Genomic DNA, 26,373 nt, shown 5'->3' on the forward strand with positions numbered 1-26,373 from the left:
GAAAGTCCTCTTTTGTGTGTCTTTTCATCATTAGTGATGAGAAATTGAAATGGATGACTCATCCTTGGCTCACAAAGGATGCACACTAGTTGGTTTTAACAGCAACACAACTGAGATGAAAAAGGATGAGTCAGGTGGTGACTGTAAGGCTGAGAAACAGAATTAGCCCCTCAGTCTCTGTGTCATTTTAAAGGGTGAAGATGACAATGGATCGGCCAGGAGCCACACTCAACTTTAAGCTCAGATTCTACACCTCAAACTTCTCTAAAAGGGGGAAACTGCTGATAGAATATATTGCTGAGATGGCATTCATTGTGTTTGTGCCATCTGTATGATGATTTAAGGAAAGCAGGCAGGTGGCTTTTGGTAGGTTCGCGTTTGTCATTTACATAACAGTCACTTCATCATGTCTTCATCTGCTGAACATTCACTGCAGTTAGAGAGCAGGACAATCAAACAGACTCAATAACAGCCTTCCTTTTTGTTGATTTGCACCCTTTTCTCAGCCTTACCTGCAAAGCTCTTGGCTCATTTAGCTCATGCATCAGGGTGCATGCAGCGTAACGAAGCTGCAGGTAAAATTCTGAATGGATTGAACGAATTAATCACTCTAATTGGCAGAATTTGTCCAGTTTATTTATATGTGATGTTTTATTATGGAACCAGTCCGATCCTTTTAGTTAGAGTTAATGGTATAGTGGATGATTTTTGCAAATTTTTTAAAAAGACACACCATCTTAAAAAAGATGCACATGCACAGCCCTGTACCCACTCCCAAGAGGGAGTGCCTATTAAAGGATTGCGAGAGCATGCATAAGCCCATTTCTCCTTGTGCACTCTCTGCTTAAAAGTTGCTGTTTGCATCACTCATACAAGCTTACTTTCCAAAAGAAGATTTGAAAATTTTCCAAATTTTCCAAAATTTTGCCTTACATAAACATATCACCAGAATGATTGACAATTAAGAGGACCACTCATTTGGATGGTCCACCCAGAAAAAGAACACCCTCCACTATACCTTTAAGGGTTACTGCTTTGGCAAATAAGTATCATAGCAAAGTTTGAATCCGCAACTGTGTCCAAGCAAACAATCGACCTGTTAATTTGAAATAGAGTTGTGGTTTCTTCATTCTTCATTAATCCGTCCACTTACCGCATTTAATTGGTTTCATTGGCACTGAAACAACCTCCCAACATAATGCTGCCCCTACTGGGCTTGATAATTGATCTAGTGTTATTATGTGACAAAGCTTACCTCGGCTTAAAGTTTAAGGAGTCTATTTAGCTGGGTTTCTATAAAATTTTTAGCATTTAACTATGTCCCAGTGGAATATGGAGTAATTTAGCTCCAGACTTTCGCCAGTGCCCTATTGTCAACATTATAGAAACCTAAGTATATTAAAGAAAGAAGGATTTTGTGTATATATATATATATATATATACACAAAATCCTTCTTTTTGTGTATATATATATATATATATATATTTTGTGTATATATATATATATATATATATCCTTATATATTTTGTGTATATATATATATATATATATATATATATATATACACAAAATCCTTCTTTCTTTAATATATATATATATATATATATATATATATATATACACTCACCGGCCACTTTATTAGGTACCCCATGATAGTAACGGGTTGGACCCCCTTTTGCCTTCAGAACTGCCTCAATTCTTCGCGGCATAGATTCAACAAGGTGCTGGAAGCATTCCTCAGGGAGTTTGGTCCATTTTGACATGATGGCATCACACAGTTGCCGCAGATTTGTCGGCTGCACATCCATGATGCAAATCTCCCGTTCCACCACATCCCAAAGATGCTCTATTGGATTGAGATCTGGTGACTGTGGAGGCCATTTGAGTACAGTGAACTCATTGTCATGTTCAAGAAACCAGTCTGAGATGATTCCAGCTTTATGACATGGCGCATTATCCTGCTGAAAGTAGCCATCAGAAGTTGGGTACATTGTGGTCATAAAGGGATGGACATGGTCAGCAACAATACTCAGGTAGGCTGTGGCGTTGCAACGATGCTCAATTGGTACCAAGGGGCCCAAAGAGTGCCAAGAAAATATTCCCCACACCATGACACCACCACCACCAGCCTAAACCGTTGATACAAGGCAGGATGGATCCATGCTTTCATGTTGTAGACGCCAAATTCTGACTCTACCATCCGAATGTCGCAGCAGAAATCGAGACTCATCAGACCATCAATCTTCTATTGTCCAATTTCGATGAGCTTGTGCAAATTGTAGCCTCAGTTTCCTGTTCTTAGCTGAAAGGAGTGGCACCCGGTGTGGTCTTCTGCTGCTGTAGCCCATCTGCCTCAAAGTTCGACGTACTGTGCGTTCAGAGATGCTCTTCTGCCCACCTCGGTTGTAACGGGTGGTTATTTGAGTCACTGTCGCCCTTCTATCAGCTCGAACCAGTCTGGCCATTCTCCTCTGACCTCTGGCATCAACAAGGCATTTCCGCCCACAGAACTGCCGCTCACTGGATGTTTTTTCTTTTTCGGACCATTCTCTGTAAACCCTAGAGATGGTTGTGCGTGAAAATCCCAGTAGATCAGCAGTTTCTGAAATACTTAGACCAGCCCTTCTGGCACCAACAACCATGCCACGTTCAAAGTCACTCAAATCACCTTTCTTCCCCATACTGATGCTCGGTTTGAACTGCAGGAGATTGTCTTCACCATGTCTACATGCCTAAATGCACTGAGTTGCCGCCATGTGATTGGCTGCTTAGAAATTAAGTGTTAACTAGCAGTTGGACATGTGTACCTAATAAAGTGGCCAGTGAGTGTATATATATATATATATATATATATATATATATATATATATATATATATATATATATATAAAGAAGCTTCTTTGTTGGTTAATGAAAAACCTACGTCCCCATGGATTCCAATGGTCCAACAGTGTCCTGCTCGGTTGAGTCTGAGCTGAGGTTGTTCTTGGGTTATTGCTCAACATCAAAAACAATTTTTACTCATTTAAGTATTAGAGCTAGAGTCAATTGATTGTAGTTTGGACAAAACATAATTTTCTAGCTGACTAAAAAAAGAAAAAAAAAAACACAACTTAGCCGAGGGTCTTTGTTGAATCAATCATTCCACCAATGGTTCTAACGGATCTTTCTGTTACTGGCATTCATACTCAGGACAAGGGTATGACTATGAACAAATCTCATTAGGACTGCTCCGTGAAATATAACAAACACAATAAAGATTAATACTCTGCTGTAGGACATGTCACTTAATGCTTAGAGTAAGCAGGAAACCTCAGAGCAGCCAAGGTCATGCACATGAGGGGAAACTTTCTGTCTAATAGTTGCCTGATCGCTGTGACCTTCTGCACCGTACAGACGACCTCTCAGATGTGGATTCTTATGAAGCAACAGGCTGTCAGAGTAATCTGATAGTCCTTTTGTCTCTACACACAGCTCCTTATCAGCTGTTCTGCCAATGGAAAATCTCTCAGCAAAGAGGGCCGAGGTGCAGGGGGCAAAGTCTGAGAGGAAATTAAAAAGCTAAATGCAGGTCGGACTTGTTTGAGAAATTCATTTATTTTTATATACAATTTTGGCAATTCTTTACTCTTTTCATTAAACTCAATCTTATGATGTTAAAAACTAAAAATATATTTTGAGGGATTATTCTATAAACGTAGTAACTTTAGTTTCCCATTCATTAAAAACAACAGATCTTCAGATTTTTGAGTTGAACTGTAAAATCTGAGCCTTATATCTGGTGACAATGGTTTTGTCTTATAAAGCTCTGTGTGAGTCGTTCTGCTCTTCCTGTCCCTGTATCTCAGTTAGCTCTCTCCTCATTGGCTGATTGGACAATCATTAAATCCAATAAAACATTGATGGTTAACATTCAGGTTAACGTTTGACCAGACCGGATGAAGCTGAGGAGATCGCTCTGACGTGTGACTCACTTGGTTTCTCCTGTAAGGTAAGGCACGTCTGGCTCCTTTGTCCCTACTCTCTGTTTTCTGGGTTTGGTTTAGTTAAGAGGAAATTCTTCAGGGTGTAAATAGGAGCAAATAAAGCTGCTTGTTTCTTCTTTGCTCAGTTTGTTGATATGTTTGTTGTGTGTCGTCGGATTATTTGCATGTTACTGTGATCTTGATTTGACTTTGGCAAGGCCTAGAAAAAGGCGTTGGCATAAAGGGACCTCTACTTTTTTACTCTTGTGATTTTCTTTTCAACTTTTGTAATTACACATAAACAAGGACTACATTAAATATCATATAGGGCTAATTTTACTCTTACTAAAACTTTTTAGTCATTGTGATAAAAGGTTTCACATAAGGAGCTGGAATCTGTGTGCCATGGTGCTATTATCTATTTCCCTTTTAATGTGTTACAACATCGCAGTAACTAATTTCCGCATTTGATTTTTATTAAATTGATTTAAATGTATGATAGGAGGGTTGTAATCATTCAGTTGAGTATACCAAGCAACAGACAGTGCTTTATGTATCTAATTGAATGTTCAAAAGCAGAAATATACTAAAAGGATAAATGTTTTTTGTTTAGGAGTCTCTCCTGATTGTGCTGATGCTAATAAGATACCGTAAATGAAAAGGTCATCAGCCAAGACTCAATGTCACCTTCACTTAATGAGTTCACTTTACTCTACTCTCTCAGCTGCAATTCCCAAGATTATGCTCTTTACAATAACATTCATGGTTGGAACATTTCCGTAAAAAAATGTTGGATTTTTTTTATTTACATTTCTTATAACTTTTATTGAGCTTCCATTTATGTTCCTATTTGAATTACTTTAAACAGTCATCTACAACCTCTGTGAACTTGAGGCCTATATTGAACTTTTATGCTATCAATCTGCCTATTTCTGGATAGGATGAATCCTACATGTATGCGTCTTTATGACACTTGTCAAAACTCATAAAATGTTTACTTTATTATAGCCCTTTAACTGGGATAAAGACAGTAGGATGACAGACTCTGTATACCCCATCAGAGTTAAACCCTTCAGGATCTGATTGACAGCATGAAAAACCAGCTGGAAAGAAGGAAACTGGTGGCTTTCAGTTTCTCCTGTACGTTCAGGTTGCTGATTCACCAGCTCATGAAGGTGGAGTCTCTGGCACTTAAAGCTCCCGTTTAGCTTGTGTGCACATGTGCCGACTCAAGGACACGTTTTCTTTTGGTGTAACCGGTGACTCATTGTGCTGAGGGGAGAAAATAAAATTGGTCACCCTAAATCATTCCAAAAAAGTTAAAAAACAATCCACTGGACTTTGTTTCCGAGTTTGAAGACGTTCCGCTTCTCATCCAGGAAGCTTTTCAATTCAAAATGTCAGGAATAGCGTTGAGTTTGAGGCATTCCTGACATTTTTAAATGAAAAAAGTTCCTAGATGGGAAACAAAACATCTTCAACCTTGGAAACAAAGTCCAGTGGATTGTTATTTAACTTTTTTGGAATGACTATGACCTGGATGACTGAGACTCTTCACCAGCATTTGTCACCTTGAATCATTTTAACTTAAGGATTCTGACTTGCATAAAAGATTTCGGGTGTTAGATAAAAACTACAAGACCCATACTGCATCCCACAAAATGTAATGCTTACACCTAATGGAATCTGTACCTACAAAATTGCTTCTTGTAGTTTTTTTTTTTCTGAATTCCAATCAAAACTTTATTTTTATTACATCTATGGAAAATCTTTGATTAAACTAGTTCTGGCTTTTAAACCAGGATTTTGGAAGTTAGTAGTTCCTCAGTTACTATTATGAAGCCTGATGGAAGGGGCATAGCTTAGGTAAACACCAGCCTGAAAACACCAACTACAAATATATTAAAGTTATTTTTACTTGCTTAAGAGGGTAAATGATTATGTAAGTATGCCTTCTTCAGATATATAAGATATGCACAGTCTGATAAAGCAGTGTGTTTAAATGTTTTCAACTGTCAAACATTCGTTCTCATTTCCTCACTTCTGGCTTTTAAACCATTTTTTCTTCTCTTACTCCTTTCTCGCACCTTGCCTCGGCCTCCCCCTCCTTCACAGGCTGTGGAAATGACACCCATAGTGCATCTGTTGTTGCTCGGGTCCCTACTTTGCATTGTGAGTACACAGCACCACCACCTGCTGATGCTGCCGGCTTTAGATGCATATTCATCTCAGACTCTCAAATCCACAAAGCTGTTAAAGTGTTAACAAACAATTCGCTCTGTATTATTAAAGCAAGCATCTGGAGTTCATCCTCATAATATACTGCAGTCTTTCTTTAGACGAATATTAGACTATTTGAATGGAAACCTTTAAAGGAGACTGTACGCTGGAGTTTGTCTTCAGAGGCTCCGCCTCTCAGGAGGAACTTAGAAAATCAGCCACTGTCATTTCGTTTTGGCTCAATAAATAACTGCCCTCAATGGCTGACTACATTCCTGTTACAGCACAAAGGTGAACTGTGTGTGACTTTTAGTTGTACCTTTAATCTGCTGTATTTGATGATAATTGACCTGTCTTTCCATACTTTGACAGGCTGCAGGGAAAGACCTGGAGGAGAAGAAGGGCCCGTTTGTGGATGTTCAGTTAGACGTGACCGAGGCAACGCCAGTGCCCTATCCAGTATATCAGGTACAATACACATGGAAAGGAGGAGCTGTAATAGTGTAGATATCAAGAAATGTAATTCTTATAAAATTATTGAAACCATAGTCACAGACACTGAAATTGAAAGGATATTTTTTTTTATTTGATCAGATTCATCCACAAACATCTAAATAGATTATTTTAAACCTGGAGGACTTATACATACTGTATGTGGTTAGTTGAGGAACGGGTCAACAAGAGGACTGGTAATGAAGAATGGATCATGAGAAGAAGACACTTTACTAAACAAAAGTGTTTCTTAAAGGAACTATAGTTTGCAAAATGCTGCTGAAGATTCTTAGTCATCCAGGTCATAGTCATTCCAAAAAAGCTAAAAAAAACCATGCACTGAAATTTGTTTCCAATTTCGAAGACGTTTCACTTTCAACCCAAGAAGTTTTTTCAATTTAAAATCTAAGAAGGGTTGAGTTCGAGGCTTTGTAGAGTGGATGAAAACCAAAGACTATAGTTTGCAAATCAACTCAACCATTTGAGGTTTCTCACATCGTCTGACACTCCAGATACAGATTAAACTCATAAAACAAACTTTAGACCACTAAGATATGTTCAATGATTTTAAAAATGAATTAAAATCACATAAGCAGGGTATGCAGAATGAGTGACCTTTTCTCAATCCTGTTAGTACGATCCCTCTAGATGAAGTTTCCTTGTACTCTAACTTGAGCAAGGTCACAAGGTCGCTTAAAAAAAGGTCATCCACCATAGTTAACAATAGACTAATTCTTGTTCCACACCAAACTCTATAGAGTGTTTGTTATCAGAACTCCCATATTAGTCTAGGTAGAGTTTAATGCAAACTACACATTTGCATTGTTGGTAGTAGGATAGAAAATGGCCAAATGACGACTTTGCATGTAGTATGGCTCCAATGATGTTTTGGAGACCTTGGGTTATCACGCTTTGCATACTTTGCATTGGATATTTTTTATTCCACATGTATACCACTAAAGTATTAATTGAAAAATATATTCAATAGCTCCAACCCTACTATCATTAAAACGTATGCATTTCAGAACACATCTGTTTTTGTTTTTTTTGTTGTTGTTTTTTATAGCCGATACATTTTTTTTTTTTTTTTTAAATTTTTGACCACCTCCTAAAACAAATTATACTGTTTAACCTAATATTTATACCCCATGGAAACAGATGGCTGTAAATCACTAATTTAACGCTATGTATAACCTTTGTTTCAAAAAGTTCAATATGAGTAAAACTTCTTCCTTTCTTAATATTTTCAATTCAATTCAGTTTATTTATATAGCGCCAAATTCACAACACATGTCATCTCAAGGCACTTTACAGTTCAAATATCATAATAATTAATGACTGGAACATTTATTGTGGCACTGATTTTGTTAATAGACACATTACCATTAACATGGGATTTTTTTGTCCAATTAAATCTGTGTTTTTGTATAACTGGATGGATCTTTCCAGATCTACTGGATTCAGTTGCTGCTACAATAAAATAAATATCATTATTGTTGTTTAAATTTTTTCTCATGGCTGTATCTGTGTTGAAAATATATTTGAAATGAAGCAACATTTTATTACTAAATCCCCCAAAATCAAAAATAAATAAAATCAAGTTAACTGACCTATTTTGAATGTAGTGACACATATGGTCAGAGTTGAGGTTTTATACAATAAGTTGAATGACACTAAAACAAAAAGCAGTGAAATTGTACTTTAAATCATATGTGAACAAAGAATAATATGCCTTCATTAACTAAGTATTTTTTGATTTATGTGGCATTAAAATCTTTGTTTTCGCTCCCATCTTTCGCTCTATAGTTTCAGGTACCTGAAGGCGCTAATAGTTTCAAGCTGAATGGAGAAGGCACAGACATTTTTAGAATGTCAAAGGATGGCTGGCTTTACCTGGAGAAACCTCTGGACTGGTCTCAAGCAACCCACTATGCATTCAATGTAATATAGACCCTTCCTTTTACACAGATGTTGAAAACCTGATTTGGGGTAGAAATGCAGCACATGTTCAATCGAAGCACTCTGCGTGCGTTTGTATCTGGTTTATAAATCCAGGTGGAGGCAGTGGCAGATGAAGATCTAGTGGATGGGCCAATACTTGTGTCCATAAATGTTTTGGACGTAAACAACAACGCTCCACGTTTCAACCAGAGCATTTACACGGCTACGATTCTGGAAAACAGATCACCAGGTGAGTCTCATGTGGATCTGCTTCACAGAAGACAACAGAACCTAAACTTTCCTTTAGACTAATTTTTTCATAAAATGGGTATATGTGTGTAACAGTTGAGGAGCTGTTATTGATGCCTACTTATGATTCTTAATAGTTTCTTAATAGTTTCCAACATAGATTACACTTTAAATTTCAGTTTCAATTTACCAGGTTAATGGATACACCTAATTAAAAACATTCATATTATATGGGACAAATTCTGCAGATAAACAGAATGTAAACCATTTGCACTCTTTTCCCAATAAAACTCCCCTTATAAACTGGGAAGTTTAGTGAAAGGCCTTCATAATTACAAACTGAATAGAAATACATGGAAATACGTTCTGTCTTGATACACTGAGTTAACACATTTTAAGAGCACAATTTAACAACAGCTTGGAGTCTTTTGGGGTGTGTTGAATTTTAACTCTGGTCTTCCTATCGACCATTCTAAGAAATGATCTATATGTCAATATGAACCTCTGCCTTATCCATCTCCTCACTATGACCAGCTTCCTAATGAAGAATGCATTAACACATCATGATGCTGCCAACACCAGTCTGTGTAAAGATTATCTTTGCACTATTAGTTTTTCACAACATGTAAAGCGATTATATGTTGGCCATGAAGATAAGGTTTGGTCACACATCATTAGAGCACCTTTTTCCATATGTTTGCTGTGTTAAAAAAGACATAGGAAGGTCATATTTATAGATTTAAGGTCTAGTAGTTGTCCGGTCCACAGAGTCTCCCACAAGCTGTTAATCTGTGCAGCTCCTCATGGCTGCTTTTCCTGTTGAGTCCAAGTCTTCAGTTTTAGATCTAATGCTGTGCACCACATTTTCCACCTTCAGACGATGGCTTACACACAGGTGGACTCATTCTACAAGTTAGGGAGCTTATGAAGGCTGTTGATTGCAGAGGATTTTATTTTTGTGCATCAGGTTACAGAGATACACCAATTTATTAAGAACTTTAGTGGTAAGAATGTCAATATTTATTTCTGTGTCCTATTTATGACATTTTGAGCTCAATGTCTCAATGAAATTTCACGATGGTCTCATAAGACTGTGCAATTTTGTGGATCTTTTAACATTTCCCTATACAAGAATATGTGTTTGGTTGCAAAACATTTAAATATACCAGATATGCCATTTATATTCTAGGATTTCAGGTGAAAATTACCCATCTGTGAAGAAGAAATGTGCAATGAAGTGAAAAACATTGATTGGCTATACAGCTGGATGTCTGGGATATATAAAATATTCATTAAGTGTCTGTTTCAAATCATTCAAAAATGAATGTGAAATAAAGATCTATGGGAAATGCTTCCTATAGATTATGAAGCATTTTAAGATGAAAACATCTGGCAATATCTCTCTAGCTACATTTTGCAAAGGCCCTGACCCTTTACTTTTCTCTGTAGTACAAACAAACAATAACTCTGGTTCTGTTTGTCATCTCAGTCTTCCCCTTCATCCGGGTTTTTGCTTCTGACCGTGACGACCCAGAGACTCCGAACGCTCAGCTGCGCTACAGCCTGGTCAGCCAGATCCCCAGCCACAAAAACACATTCTTGTTTCAGATCGACCCAGACACCGGAGACATTTCCACCACACCAGAGGGTAAGACAGAATCATCCTCACTCAGAGGAATGGCCGGGCTAAGCTGCATAACAGGCAGCTTTTCTGTGGGAAAGTCTGTCTCTCTCTGCCTGTAATCCCTCAGAATAGTGCCAGTGTAAATCCAGATTACACAGATAATCTTGTCCGCTAAAATTTTTTTGCTGATTGGAGGCAGATTGCCTAAATCTGTCGCGTGATGCTGACTCTTAGATTGAAATATGCCACAAAGGGAACAGCTTTGCAGCCATGCATTGCAGTAGATTCATTCTGTGTTTCTTTTTGTACAGGAGAAGAGATGCTGAAGGCCAGTGAAGGAATCCAATATGCCAGAGGAGAAGATCAGAGCATTGATTCCCTAAAGGCAAAGTTCAACGACTATTGCACGGTCCAGGACATCCCATATGAGGAAAACCCATTCTTCACCTGTGTGGAGAGACAAGGTTTGTTTCCTGAATCCAGATGTAGCAATCAGTTGACCAGAGAGTCAGTTTTCCCCATAGCTATATCTGAAAAATCTGTTTCAACTATTCATTAAATGCATCCTAACTGGAGGATAGTAACGAGTTACATTTACTTAGTTCCATTTACTTGAGCGATATTCTTTTGAAGTATCCTATTTGAGTAAAAATTCTGGCGACATTATCCACTATAAACTGAGCTGTTCAGTATAGGGCTGAAACAATTAATTAGATTTATTGGATTATTAATATAATCATCAACTTATTTAGAAATCAACTTATCATTAACTGGAGTATAGAGACTCTAAAATATGCTTTTAGCTGACAGAGCAACCCAATAAGAGCAGTATTTATACCAAGATTGTAAAAAGATATGTAAACATTTTGCATTTAAGATGAATAAATAATAAAATGCTTTAGTCTGTCAATATGCTCTATCCAGAACTCCCCGAGTGGAAAAGTTTTAGTTTCACCTGGTTTAATTTTGTAAAAAAACGCTTTGAAGGAACCTTTTGCTATCTGATTATTAATCGATTAAACAAAAAAAAATATTGAGAGATTAATCAATTTGCAAAATAATATATATATATATATATATATATATATCTTTACTAAACATTGAGTTCAATGTTTTTTTTACCCACAGATCAGAGGTGGCACTTTACCCACCTCTGATGATTCATCTAACACCGGGTTCTTTAATGCATTTTGCTTTTGTTTTATTAATATTTATATACAGATTAGCTCCACATGTTTTCGCCCACCTTAAGATTTGCATTATTTCTTTAGATTGGAACTCATTCTCTGCTTCTGTATCATAGAGATTAAGAGGCGTAATTTGGACCCGCTGGAGGACCCCGACTACACCCTATTTATCCGTGTGGAGGACATGGACGGAGCCACAGAGACAGCTCTGAGTGGAACTGCCAGAGTTCACATTGCTGTGCTGCCCAACCTGTGGCGCAACCCCGGGCAAATAACTATTGCGGAGAATTTAAAAGTAGATTATCCCCATGTCATTGCAAAGGTCAGTTATAACAAAACTAGTTCAAACTCATAGCACCTGATTTAAACACAGCTTCTGACCCTCATAACAAGAGAGCTTCTGCTTTGTTTTTGCATCCAGGTCCAGTCTAATGATCCCAATGCCATCTACACATTAGTGCAGAAGGAGCGAGAGCTGCGCTTCCCCTTCCAGATCACAGAAAATGGAGAGATACTGGTGACAGAGGAGCTGGATAGAGAAGACAAAGAGATGGTAGATAAAAGAGCTGCTTTTTGTCGATAAATTCCTACATGAGAACAAACACACATGCATCACGCTGTCTCTTCTTATTACAGTACATCTTAGTTGTGTTTGCAAAAGACAACAGTGACAAAACTGTGGATCCACCCATGGAGATTCCTGTTTTGGTGTTGGATAAGAATGACAACCAGCCAATGTGTTCAGAGGGGGATACTTTACTGGAGGTGCAGGAGAACGAGCCGATAGGTAGGCAGTGAGCTGTATGCAAGCATTTCTATATGTGGGGCACTTGAAACAGCTCCTCTTTATCTCATTATTGCTCCAACTAGGTTTCTGTACAGTAAAAATTGAAACCATAACGAATTATTTCACAAATATTTCAAAATGCAATGAGACAGTTATTCTGTAAGATGAAATTGGAAAAAAAGAACCCAGTGGCGGCTGGTGAAAAATATTTTTGGTGGGGCTGATATAGCCTAGTGTATGTCTCCAACTAATCCGGAATAAGAATTCAAATAAACAATTGGACAATACATACAATTTAACAGTAATGATTTAATTTACTATATAATAACAGTAACAGTGATGATTTGGGTCACTGTGACGGGGTTCTTTGGCCTCCAAGAATCCAGTCTCAGTCGGGTTACCGGTGTTGGTGATTTATTGAGCTCAAAAAATCAAAACAGGGTGCAAAAGAAACTAAACATACAAGATACTCTGGGCCTCAGCCTCCCTCCAGTTACCAGCAATGTAACAAAGAAACAGAAAACAAAAATTGCCGCTTTTCTTCCCACAGCCCTCATTAAATAGTTTAAGCCCCTCACATCAGGCTCTCTTATTTCTGATTTCTTCTCATTAATCAGTTTTGTCCATATATTACCTCCACAAACAATTGATGTACAAAAACAAATAATTTTTACAACTTAATTCTTTTACACAGATTCATTGACTTATTCAATTACACCAAACTGGGTTTGAACCCAGCAAAGACGCAGCCAGACTGAAGATGACAAGTCCCCATAGCATAAACACGTACACACCCACACCCACATACACACACACACACACACATACACACACACCCACACCCCCCCCCCCCACACACACACACACACACACACACACGGCTAACCCCACTGCAATATTAAGTGTGCACCCTCAATACGCCAGCAGGTAACCAGGAACAGCTTGTGTGTTTTAAGTTCATGGAGCTACTGGTCTCAGCGCGAGTGTATTGGTCCTCACAAACACAGTATAACAGGAATGTGTGTGTGGTGCGCAAAGTTAGAGAGGTTGTTTTAAGCGACGAGGTGGATTCTTCACAGTCACAATAACCATGACATGAAATGTTCATATCCTACAACAGGGATATTCTTCTGGCAAACGGGTAGATAAATAAGGATCTCACCGAATTTGGTGGAAGCTGCATCTCGGTCGTTACATTCGCCATCTTCCCTCTAATTGTCTGCACCTGCGCTTGGGTTCAGAAGCCTGTTAAAGCGCAGTATTTTCAGCGCCCCAATACCATAAAGTTCCGAGACGCTGATTGGCCATTAAATTCACCTAGCAATAGTACATGATTGACAGATTCTCTGCAAATGTGGGTCAGTCTGATAAGCGCCCCCAGAACAGAGACGGTAGGAGTCTGTCTGTGGAAATCCACAAATTAATGACAGTAGATAGGGAAATGTAGTTTATATAATTTGTTTTGCTTATAGGTACACAGTCTAGAGAGTAAAACTGACATTTATGAGTTAATTTCTAAAAATATATTTTACGTTTCTCTCTTCTTATCAGGGAGGGCGGTGCCCCAGCGCCCCCTATGGGCCGGCCGCAACTGAAAGAACCAATCAGCTGTTAAAAGGGAATTGTGTAGGGCTATAAACTGAAGTATGGTTAAAAAACCTTAGGTTTACCTGTTAAACATCAAAATTTCGGTTTTATCTCAAGTTTTATGATATTTTATCAATCACATCCCACAACCATAGATTGTACAGATGATACAAAGGTTTTAGTTTCATAAGATCAATCAGAAGTAGTGTAACAAAAACCCTCCCGATCTGACATTAATATCAGAAATCGGTTCAATATCAGCCAAAAATCAAATATCAGAATATATCGACAATATAAGCAAACACTCTGCTTATGTTTCTAGTTGATGTCAGCTGTAAGCTAAGAACGAATTGTTGTCGACTATTATTTTCTAGTTGATTAACATCACTGGATCGAGCCTCTTTTTTTAGCAATCCACACTAAAAAATGAGTAATTAAAGTATATAAATAATTAATTCTGATACCTTCCGCCAATATTCATATCAGTCAATACTGAAAAACAAAACATTGCTAAATGTTAGAAATAGTTGAAGAAAATTAACAATTTCAAATTGTGGGAAAACAGGGATTTTACAAAAACAGAATATGTGATGCTCAGATGAAACCTAACATGAAGTTATGGGCTTTTAATTAAACTCTTGAGGACTCTTGAAAGGTTGATGTCATTTTTGGGACTTTTCTTTTTAATAAATCTAATATATGAATCTGTGTGTTGATCCTTTTTGTGACGGCAAGTTGGGTGGAGGGAAAATCGTTGTATTAGGTTACCTTTACAGAACTGGGATTTGCACCTTAGTTGTAGTGTTAGGAGCTCTTAAATAACTTAGCTAAGAACCATTCCCATTTAGATTTGTCTTCATTATCTCATTATATTTGGTCTATATAAACATAATATAATTATGATTGCTCAAGTAGTTTAATAAACTGTTATGTCATTTTGGAAAAATCTGAAGGTCAAAATTATTTCTAAGTTGTGGGGGCTGTGATGAAATGGCTTTCTTTGCATGGTTTCTGAATTACTGTAAATGTATTTGTATTTCAGGCAGCTTCATTGGACGGGTATCTGCCCATGATGACGATAAAGAAGGAACTTTGAATTCTAAGCTGACTTACACCCTCAGGACAGAAGATCCATCCATCCTTAGCACCTTCTCTATCGACGAAAACTCTGGAGATATCCAGGCCCTGCGCTTACTTCAGAGAAGAGAGGGGAAAGTTTACAACCTGGAAGTCAGTGTCAGTGATGCAGGTAACAAACAATGACTGTAAACAAACATATTTGGTCAGACTTTTGTAGATGTTCACCCCTGGTTGAATTCCTACTCACAGATTTCACCACAAACTGCAAGGTGACCATCAATGTGATCGACGTGAACAACGAGCTGCCTCTTTTTGAAAAGACCCACGTGAGTCCGGGAATCACTGGTTTTGGGTCCTGCTGAGTTGTTTGGATGTTGTTCTCACCATGTGTGTGTCTGTGTAAAGTACGGTAACCACTCTCTAACTGAGGACGCTGAGGTGGGCAAAACGGTGATGACCATCAGAGCCACTGACGCAGACGAGCCAGATTCCGGCAGCTCCTACATCCTTTTCAACATCTCCAAAGGAAACGACGGAGATGTATTTGATGTGCAAACTGATGGCCAAGGAGTCGGTTACGTTGTCATTGCAAAGGTAAAATATCACATAACACAAAACGAAGAAATAACAAATGCATAAAAAAATAAAGCAGAGCAAGAGAGCCCTATTTAGTATATAATGTGAGCCACAAAGCAAAGGTTGCAACCTCCTGATCTAACAGATGAAAACTGTAAGTCTATCTTAATATGACTGAACCTTAAAAGGCATGAGTGAGTTTTCTAATGATACTGCCTGTGGCCAAAACACATAACTGCTGCACTCTTCTGCTCATTCTTGGTGCTTGCACTCGTACTAGATGATATTTTGTCTCAGTAAAAACGTGCATAATGTCTCTTTAAAGATATCTGCAACTTCTAAATAATTTTAAAGTAAATTGGTGTTAGTTGGACAAAGCCAATGGTCCCAGCAGAGTTTAGCAAAGTACATGTTTATGTTTGTATTACTTGGGCAGAGAAGGTTTTCTTTTATTGCATCACTCCAAAACCAGATGTTGGTGTTGCTATGGAGACTAGGGGCATTAAGATGCCCCTTTTATGTGCAGGTCTATACCACTGAGTTTTTTTTTCTTTTCTTTTCTTTTTTTGTACTTTTCTACGGAGCCCTTAAAGGGACATGGAGGAAAAATTAAACTTTAAAATTAAAAATAAACTTTTGAGAGATCCCGCAATACTTTTGCAAGATCTCGCAAAATGTTTTGTGAAATGTCGCAAAAGGTTTTCCCATGTCTTTTTTTTTTTTTTTTTATGAACTTTATTTAAACCAAGTAAGTACAAACAAGTAAGGTAATGACAACATTACAATTCTATGGAAGGCATAGTAGGGGCAGATTTCAAAATGGAAATCACTGATGAGGAAAATAAAGAATGAGTGAGTAATGATAATGAAACAATAAAGGTTTTCCCATGTCAGCGAACCAGAAGTAAAACAGACACACAACAGTGGAGGCGCAAAGTGAACTGCTATGGGAGGATAATACGCCCATGTGTCAGCTACAACCGTGGGGGACGATTTGCAGAGGTTCTTAATTTCTAGAGAAGTTCCAAAAGATGATATTACACGAATGAAGAGCGACAATGTCAGTATGCAATCCTACAGGTCCCCTAAAGGGACATGGAGTAAAAAATAAACTTTTGCAAAATCTCGCAAAACTATTGTGGGATCTCGCAAACGTTATTTTTTTTCCTCCATGTCCCTTTAGGGGCTCCGTACATTTCTTTCTTTCCTGTTCATTAACAATAAATTAATTTAAATATATAGTTAGTTTGTTAGTTTAGGTTGTTTTAAATATTTGAATCACTGCACTGATTGTAGATCTGGACAAGTTCAGATCGGCAGTTCTTCTCTTGCATCGATTAGCTAATTTATGAATTAGGTATATGCTAACATATAGCTGCTTTAACTGCGTGGATGTAACGGTAAACAAAAACGGTACATACTGTATATCAGGTTAAAGTTGTTACTTTGTTCATTTGAGAGTCAAACAACAGAAACTAAAATTGGGAAAAGAACGGTGGACAAATAAAATACATAGAAGTCTGCCGTAATTCTGCACTCCAAGTTCTGTGTGTTTCAGAAAAAGGCGTATTCATTCTGTACATGTACATGAATAAACTGAACTACTCTCTTACGTAGGCTGCTTACTTGCTCTCTGATTTTCAAAGTAGCTGAGATAATAATCCCAACCCAGGAAGCAGGACGTCATATACATCTAATATATATACGACACTGGATAAGTAAAGTTAACATTTAGAATGAAAATATTGTAGTAACATTTATAGGTTATTGTTGAAGGTGTTAATAAATGTGCAAATGGTGAACTTACAGATGCTGGATTTTTCCCTGAAGAGACACACTTATTTAAATTTGGATGTTTCAACTTTTTGATTCAAAATTTTCAGAATTTATTTGAAAATATTTTAAAAATTTTTTTAACCACAAATGAAAAAAAACCCTAATATGCAAATGTTGCTGCTAGAAAACAGAATCAAAAAGAATAATACTAAAATTGTGGGGAATTTCAGAATTAACAGTAGTTAAATAAATGGCAGATGGAAGCCTGCAGATACACATCAGGGTAAAAAAATAAAGTATGAAAACAAAAATAAGCTAAAAATAAGAGCAATTTTACAGCTGTGCTGTAATTAAAAGTAACAATGACAGTGATGTGCAACTGTGTGGGTTAATGTCAGACATTTGCAAAAAAAAATTAAAAATACATAAACAGTTTTTTAAACATAATACATGCACATTTATTATATCTATTAGTGTTATTTTTCATGACTGATTTTGTACGCCATAGATTAAAACCTTCCATTTAAAGGTCCTATAGTGAGAAACTAGAGTATCAATAATTGATTTTCTTATTAAATCATACTGTTTTCTTGCTCCACAGCCCCTGGACTTTGAGTCCCTTCATACCTACAACCTCCAGATTGATGCGCGCAACAAAGAGCCCCTGATGGAGGGTCTGCATTACGGCAGCGACTCCACAGCCACCCTGACCCTGTCCATCACAGATGTGGACGAAGCCCCAGAGTTCAGCCTAGATGTCCTGGACGTGGCAGTTCCTGAAAACTTTACTAAGGGATCAGTTCTGTATGCAGTGAAGGCAAAGGACCCAGAGGGGAAGGAGATCGGGTAAAGAGAGCCCAGCTTGTTCACTCAGATCTGTTTTTGCTATTATGATGTTTCAGCCATGTCAGTGGACAAAGGACCATTTATACTTCAAATGCAAAGTATTGTACAGGTTGCCTTAATCTTGGTGCTTTTCTAGTTCCTTTGCAACCTTAAGTGAGTCTTATGGAATTCTCCCACTAACATGTGTCACTTCCTTTTTTTATCTGAATCAAAGGATTTTTTTTACATGGGGTGGTTGGTATATTTCAATAGGTTTCAAATCAGAATGCGTCTGAGAAAACATGATGTAATAATATATTTCCTTGTCTTATTGTATTAAAGTTTTATATATCTGTTATCAACTGTTACACAGCATATTTACATCATGGCATCTGCTGCAGACTCATAGATGAGATTTGAACTTGAACTTCAAAAAATTGGTCAAAATTCATGAATAAGGACAACTGCAACCATTCTTCTAAAAAGATTTTAACTTTATTGGTAGTTTTAAAAAAGAACAACTAAATGCTCAATGAGTAGATTTTAGTTGATCATCAAGCAAAGGATCTGCATAGACATCTTGATAAATTCAAATAATCAAGTGTGGTTTTTTAATTTCATTTTGTAATGTTGCTGATCCAGGCTTTTTATAAAAAAGCTTCTTATTTGCCTAAACAATGCCAGACTGAAATTGATAGTATTCTTGTAAAGTTAAATCCTGTTTTTCTAGTTTTTAGAAGCGTAAAGAAAGAAAAAAAAAATCTTCATTCAAGTACTTTGGAAATACATTTTTCAGAGAATGGCTTTGCTCGGTGTTTAATAGGCACATAAAAGAAAAACAATTAGTGAACAGGAATTGCAGTTTGAGATAAAGTATGTTAAGCTTTTATTTGACTGATGGATAAAGTGTTTTCTGACTTCATCATGCTCGTTTAACAGCCACTGTTAGTCTGTTACATACCCTGCTTATATCTACCCCTCGATTCGCATGGACAAGGCTGTTTGCTAGTTTATCTGTTGAAACCATTAAGTGTGCAGAAAGAGTTATACTGATTGTTTTTGTGCAGCGTTGTTCCACAGGTCACACGTTTTGTACCCGTTCAGCTGATGGTTGTGTGTTTGCTTGCAGGTTCAAGCTGGATGGCGATGCTCAGGGCTGGCTAGAGATTGACGCTGCCTCCGGAGAGATCAGGACCAAAGAAAAGCTGGACAGAGAGAAAGTGGAGACCTTTGATCTCACTGTCACTGCGTTTGAGAAAGGTAAGGGAAGAATTACCCATAGCATATCACTATTTATCTACACATAAGACACATAACAAATTTGATTTAATAATTTTTACTAAATATAAAAAAAAAAAAAGATTTTGTGTAGAAATTTGTTAACGTACCTGATTATATCCCTTAGTCCATTATCGCAAAATAAGATTCATTATTACCATCATCCTTTAATTACTGAGAACCCACACATAAAAAACAATTTTCCAATTTTAAATAAGGAAGCTTTTTATTACTTTTTAATAAATTAGATCAGAATTCTTAGCTGCCTGTGTAACTCTTTTTATTTAGGTACAAAACAAAGTATTGCTACTTTAATAGTATGATAGAATATCAACTGTTCTTTAAAAATCTGCATTTAATGTAGTCTACTGTAGGTATCAAAACTTTGTTAATCTTAGACTTGAAAGTGTTTAAAAAGACACTAGAAAAAATATCTATAAATTTAAGGAGAACTTGATTTTTTACATACATATTTGAATATATAATCAAACTCTAAAGATTAATTCTGTCCTGTTTTATAGTAAATCTGGAATCAACACAGTTAAGATTATGGCACTCTGATTTGTTTCCATAGATAACCCAGAGAAGTCATCTGAAACCGTTGTCCACGTGCGGCTACTGGATGTCAACGACAATGTTCCCAAACTGACTGAGACCAAGACCTTCCTGTGCATGCAGAACATTAAACCTGTCATCATCACAGCTGAAGATGGGGACAGCGACCCTTTTTCCCGTCCTTTCAATTTCAGCTTCACAAAGAAATCTGCCAACTGGAAGCTGAGGCAAATCGATGGTATGCCTATTAATTCAATTCAATTGAGTTTTTTTTATATAGCGCCAATTCACACCACATGTCATCTCAAGGTTCTTTACACAAACAATTCAACCAGATCATACAGTCAGATTTGTTCAAAGTTTTCTATCTACGGTAAAGCAGCTGATCGCTTTGACTCAGTGACCTAAAAGTAATCCCTCACACCAAGGATGCCTGTAGCAACAGTGGAGAGGGAAACTCCCTTTTAACAGGAAGAAACCTTCAGTGAGTGGCCATCTGCTGAGGCCGACTGGGGTTCAAGGAGATATAAACAGACATACAGAAAGAAGAAGAAATACAAAAGGCAACTGTCAACCAGCTCAACAGGTGGGCCCGTCCAGGAAAGCTCCCATGTCAGAGGATGAAAGAGAGCGCATACAGTTAGTCACAGTCAGAAAAACAGGACTACACTGAAAAACAGTCCAAACATCTCCAACACCCATAAACAAAGGTGTTGATGGCAGCAGCACTGCTGAAATATTCCTCTCAAGGACGGTGAGAGAGCCAAACAGGAGCAGACCAGATGAAGCTACTATAATGAGAAAAAGCAGAGGGATCACAACGTCAGATATTGAACTAATACTGCAGAAGAGAAGAATAGAGATAGAATGAAGCAGAATGATGAAATGGGTCCCTTTGTCCTCCAGCAGTCTAAGCATATAGCAGCATAACTATAGAGATATCTCAGCACAACCTGACCCCCTCTAACTATAAGCTTTATCGAAAAGGAAAGTTTTAAGCCTAGCCTTAAAAGTAGACAGGGTGTCTGTCTCACAGACTAAAACTGGTAGTTGGTTCAACAGGAGAGGAGCCTGATAACTAAAAGATCTGCCTCCCATTCTATTTTTAGAAGTTCTAGGAACCACTAGTAAACCTACAGATTATGAGTGAAGTGCTCTGTTAGGAACATAAGCAACTATCAGATCTCTGATATAAGATGGAGCTTGGCCATTTAAGGCTTTATATGTGAGAGGGAGGATTTTAAATTCTATTCTTGATTTAACAGGAAGCCAATAACGCTAGTTTGTCAACTTCCTGATAGTAAAGAATTGCAATAGTCCAGCCTTGAATTAAAAAATGCATGGACTAGTTTCTCAGCATCACCATTGGACAGGATATTTCTAATTTTTGCAATATTCCCCCGTATGAAATAAGGAAATTCCAGAAACCTCTTTGATATGGGATTAAAATGACAGGTCCTGATCGAAAACAACACCAAGACTTTTTACTTTATCATCTCAGATTAGTTTAATCCCACCCAAATGAAGTGACTGGCTAATCAGCTTCTTTTTCAATGACTCTAGATCAAGAACTATAACTTCTGTTTTGTCTGCATTCAGGAGCAGAAAGTTAAGAGTAATCCAGGTTTTTATGTCTTCAAGACATGCCTGTAATCTATGTAATGGGTTAGCTTCATCTGGATTTATAGACAGATATAGTTGAGTATTATTAGCATAATAAACGCCACAAATTAACGCCATGCTGTGTAATAATTCGACCAATTGGGAGCATGTATATAGTAAAGAGCATTGGTCCTAGCACTGATCCCTGTGGTACTCCACATGTAACCCTGGAGCATGAGGAAGATTTATCATTAACGTGAACAAACTGAATTCTATTGGATAAATAAGATCTAAACCAGCCCAGTGCTGTTCCTTTAAATCCTACAAAATATTAAGTCTTTCTAAAAGAATATTATGATCAAGGGTATCAAATGCAGTATGGAGATCTAACAGGATCACAAAAAGGATCATGCTGTTCTGATATCAGATTTGGGTGTATTTCCTTCCTTATCTGGGTCTTTTTCTTGTGCAGAATCATCGGCTGAACTGCAGTTGGTCAAAAAACCCCTCAGAGAAGGAACGTACTCTCTTAAGATCACCGTTAAAGACAAAGCAGGCATGGGAGTTCCACAGCTCTTTGAGGGTAAGTTATCTAAGGTTCAAACCAACTCTCATTCCATAACATTTTTCTTGTGATGAGCTAATTTTCTGCCCAATCCTCCTAACTTATAATGACAGGAAATGAAGCAGTGCATGCCTACAATTTTAGACGTATAGAATAAAATTATAGATTGGTGTTCTACTGGATGTTATCAGCTAAAGCCTCGTATGGGATATTATTTAAAAAGAATCAGCTGAAATACAGAGTACATAAAAATGTTCTACTTTACAAAGAAATGTTCTTTCCAATAGTTTTTACAGAATAATTTATCTGAAAAATGTATTCTAAAGAACTCCATATAAAAACAGCATTTATAATATTTTTATTACCTTCCAGTCATTCAGTTATTTTCTGTCAGTTACAGAGTTCACATCACAGCTCAAGGTTTTAACATGATTTAAATTAGTTGTTAGCATGGTTAGCATGGCAAACCCTGTGTGTTAAGAAAAAATAGACCCTTTGCATATGTCTAACTTTAAAGTGTCAAAGCCCAGGATATTCCCTGACAGATGCATGGTAAACTAATCTGTATGAAATATTACTGTTCTCCAGTCAGCCTTCCTGTTATCTGCACAGTATTGTAACAGATCTGTAACAGTAGACATTAACACTGAGGATAGTTTTCAAATACCTTCTATGATGGTGAAGCTTTAAGCTTTAACCGTTAACATGCTTTAATAGCAAACCCTGAAGACTTTTGTCTAACCGTGATACACCTAAATGCGCTGCACCATTTTTGGTCAAACATCAATCTGTTCTTCTACATCACTACCTTGAAAGAAAATAATATAATTCCTCTTAAATGATTTGGAAGTTATATCGGAATGTAAATAGTTTTAGTCTTACTTTATTGTTAAAAGTTGTATCATTGCCTCAGTTTTTAAACCTGAAAATATTACTCAGTTACAGGCTTTAGCACGGGAATAGGATTCCTTAGGAAAGCTACTAGAAGATACTGCTTTAAACTTTTTAAATGGGTGCTACAGATGCTACTTGGGTTGAAGTTTAATAATCCTGATAACAAAATTAGCTAAAAGTGTCATTAGTCTTGACTTTAATAAATACTTGTAATAGTTAATTTGCATTATTTCAGGTCTTGCTTTATTTGTTTACTGCACACCCTTCATAGTTTGTATTTTGCACAAAAAACTAGTGTTGCACCGATACCGATACCAGTATCGGACGGGGCCCCGATACTGCCCTAAAATGGTGGTATCGGTATCGGCGAGTACCAACAAATAGGGCACCGATAACATTTTGAGAGACAAAAGTTTATTCAACTATTGTCACCCATTCCTGGTAGGCAATAAAAAGTTCTACTGGATTCACTTTGTATTAGATTTTTTCCTGCTTCACAAAGGTAGGCAGCAGCTCGACAAAGCCATGATGGCAATTATTTTACATTATTATGGTATCGGTATCGGCCGATACTGCACAGCCAGGTATCGGGTATCGGTATCGGAGCCAAAAAATGGCATCGGCGCAACACTACAAAAAACAGATAGTTGGGTAAATAATTAAACATTTTTGACCAGTTGGTATCACCTTAGCAACCAAAAATGGCCAAATTTGGCAAATGGCACATCAAGTCATAACTTTTATCTGCTTTGTAGTAAAAATTTGCAACTGCACATCCATGGGCTACTGCTACGTCGCACCACATGGATTGGACTTTAAACCTCAGATGGGACTCACTGTCGGGATCTTCATAGGCATTCTGGGATTCAGCAGTAAGTCAGACACACTAACAAGCAGATTGACTGTCTGGTTCTAACTGTGGACTTTTTTGGAGATAAGTATTCATCTTAATTACCCGTTGTAGTCAAAGGTAGTATACTTTTTCTGGTGCTGTATTTGCACAGATCATCCTCTCCGCATGTTAATTGACTTTGTAAAACACAATTCCCCACAACATGATGTCACCACTACTGTACTTGACCACTGTGTTGGCTAGAAACCTTCCCCAATTTTTCCTTTTTTAGATGTTTTACCCACAGATATCATGCTAATGTGGTGAATTGACTTATAAGGAGATTAAAAAAAGGAAATTTAACCTTGATTTATGTTAACAACTTGTTATTTTCATGTTCACATTGAGGCTCTTGCTTCAGCTAACTACATATTTATTATTTGTTTCAGTTATCCTCTTCATCATAGCGGTCAAGCGCTCAGCTAAAAAGAACAAGAATCAGGCGGAAGACGGGGAGCAGAAACCCATGATGTAAAGAGAAGCATGTGAAGTTTTATTTATATACTGAAGTGTCACAAATTACCTTGAAGAAGTTTTGGAAGTTGTACCACATGCACACAGCCTGTTTTAGCATTTTTTGCCACAAACCCAAAGCATGCATCTATCTTTATTTTTTTTTTTGGTGAGAATGTTTAGTCGTTATTGTTTATATGTGTTTCTGGTACCTTTTAACAGCAGGAGCTGATGCCTCACAGACAGCTCAAACAATTTTATTCCCAGTGAGCATCTTCACTGCTTAGTAAACAGAGGAAATCACAGACGCAATTGAACAAACTTAAAGAAAATCTTTTTTTTTCACTTTCACATCTTCAGATGCTGTTTTATTTCAGCCTTTTTTTATTCAAACGATTTATGAGTGGAGTTTGATTATTAGGTGCTGTGCATGCTAAATTCACTTGGTAGGCCAGCTGATCGTTCTCACAGCTTGTTGACTTAATGTATTAAAACGACACTGGCTGGTTCATTAGCAGTTTCATGGTTTCCTATGATTTAATGTGTTGGATTTTTTTTTTTTTTCCCACTCACCCAGTGTCTGTAGGTGTTAAGCAACATGTTAATGAACAATTACTGGATCATTTTTTTTTGTAAAGTGCAGCTACTGCTCTTTTTTCCCAATTAAACAGAACTTGGGATTTACTTTGGTTTTCACTTGATTTTTCTGTCACGTGGTGCTGGAGGTGATGAGTGACATAACGCTCAAACATCCACCTTGATTCACACATCTTAACTGTGATTTCTTCTCATAGATTTTACTTTGCTTTTACTGTGGGTCCTGATACATCCTCCCCTTGCAAGTCTGTCACTAAGCATTTGAGGCCACATCGCAGCCTCACAGAGTGATGCTCTGAGTCATCTCTTTGACAGTGGGAGAAGGGTCGCAGATTGTCAGCTGTGCTGAAAGGAAGATGGCGTGATTGTGGGCTTTTATGCAGCACAAAGAGGGCCCCCAAATACACATGTAAGAGAGGGTTAATACGGGGGCCCACATGTGCTCCCACTCCGATCCATGTCTCACGTGTGTGAGTTGGTGGACTGCCTGCTGCAGCTTTCAGAAGCCAAAGGACGGAGCCACGACCCGCTGTTTATGTCTGTGCTCCATCTGGATCTGTATCTCAGCAACACATTTCCACAACAGAGGAGCGTGAGGAAGTTGAAAGATTGAGGAACAGTGGCGTGGAAGTGGACAAAACACAGGGAGAGTAAAACGATGTATCAGATCTAATCCACCCCCACACACATGCAACAAGGTTTTCTAAGCCGTTGAGCCACCAAAAGATATGGGGTTTGTCATAATATAGAAACTCAATGTTGATCATAGCATTGAAAATCGATTTTTCATTTTATAGCTGTTTAGATTAGCAGTTTGTAGCAGCAGATTGTAGGTTCAAGGTCGCCATCACATACATACACAGTAAGGCAGGAAGACAGTTAACAGGTCTATTTTCACTTCATCAAGAAAAAATATCAATGTCAGTTGTTCAGTCTTATACACTGCCTGGAATACATTTATTCACTTTGCAAAAACTCTAAATCTCAAGTAAAATGTTTAAACTTTATCAAACCAATGACTGATTACTGAGGGACACTGCCACTTTAAAACACAAACAATAACAAATTGGGATTAAATTCTTTATGATTCTTTTTTATTATAAAAAAAACTTCTAAAATATATAATTTTAAGTTCAATACATCTTTATTTTGGTGCTTGGTTACGTTTTTGTGAATCAGTTCATGATTTTGATAATTAGGTTGTTTTTCTTTGCAAAAATCTGAAAA

The 26,373-nt window shown here is 37.4% G+C and overlaps 1 protein-coding gene across 1 annotated transcript; it reads left to right on the forward strand.

Annotated features, from left to right (window-relative positions):
* The first annotated feature begins 3,934 nt into the window (after window positions 1–3,934).
* Window positions 3,935–25,234, forward strand: cdh17 (cadherin 17, LI cadherin (liver-intestine)). Its single transcript, XM_038291034.1, has 19 exons — window positions 3,935–3,992; window positions 6,082–6,138; window positions 6,559–6,654; window positions 8,485–8,619; window positions 8,734–8,869; window positions 10,358–10,516; window positions 10,804–10,956; window positions 11,796–12,001; window positions 12,101–12,232; window positions 12,316–12,466; window positions 15,096–15,302; window positions 15,383–15,459; window positions 15,539–15,727; window positions 18,087–18,331; window positions 19,440–19,570; window positions 20,163–20,381; window positions 22,218–22,328; window positions 23,960–24,076; window positions 24,486–25,234. Exons 2-19 carry the CDS (start codon window positions 6,091–6,093, stop codon window positions 24,569–24,571), a joined length of 2,598 nt encoding a protein of 865 aa, XP_038146962.1. The 5' UTR covers window positions 3,935–3,992; window positions 6,082–6,090; the 3' UTR covers window positions 24,572–25,234.
* Window positions 25,235–26,373: the final 1,139 nt, after the last annotated feature.

This window comes from Cyprinodon tularosa, unplaced genomic scaffold, assembly GCF_016077235.1.
Source record: "Cyprinodon tularosa strain WSP-4 unplaced genomic scaffold, ASM1607723v1 ctg291, whole genome shotgun sequence".
Lineage (NCBI taxonomy): Eukaryota > Metazoa > Chordata > Actinopteri > Cyprinodontiformes > Cyprinodontidae > Cyprinodon > Cyprinodon tularosa.

Excerpts from the sequence above, each read along its gene's own strand:
- cdh17 (XM_038291034.1), top strand. The coding sequence starts at position 6,091 with ATGACACCCATAGTGCATCTGTTGTTGCTCGGGTCCCTACTTTGCATT. Across the intron at positions 8,620-8,733 it reads CAACCCACTATGCATTCAAT|GTGGAGGCAGTGGCAGATGA; the intron begins GTAATATAGACC and ends TTATAAATCCAG. Across the intron at positions 18,332-19,439 it reads CCAGAGGGGAAGGAGATCGG|GTTCAAGCTGGATGGCGATG; the intron begins GTAAAGAGAGCC and ends GTTTGCTTGCAG.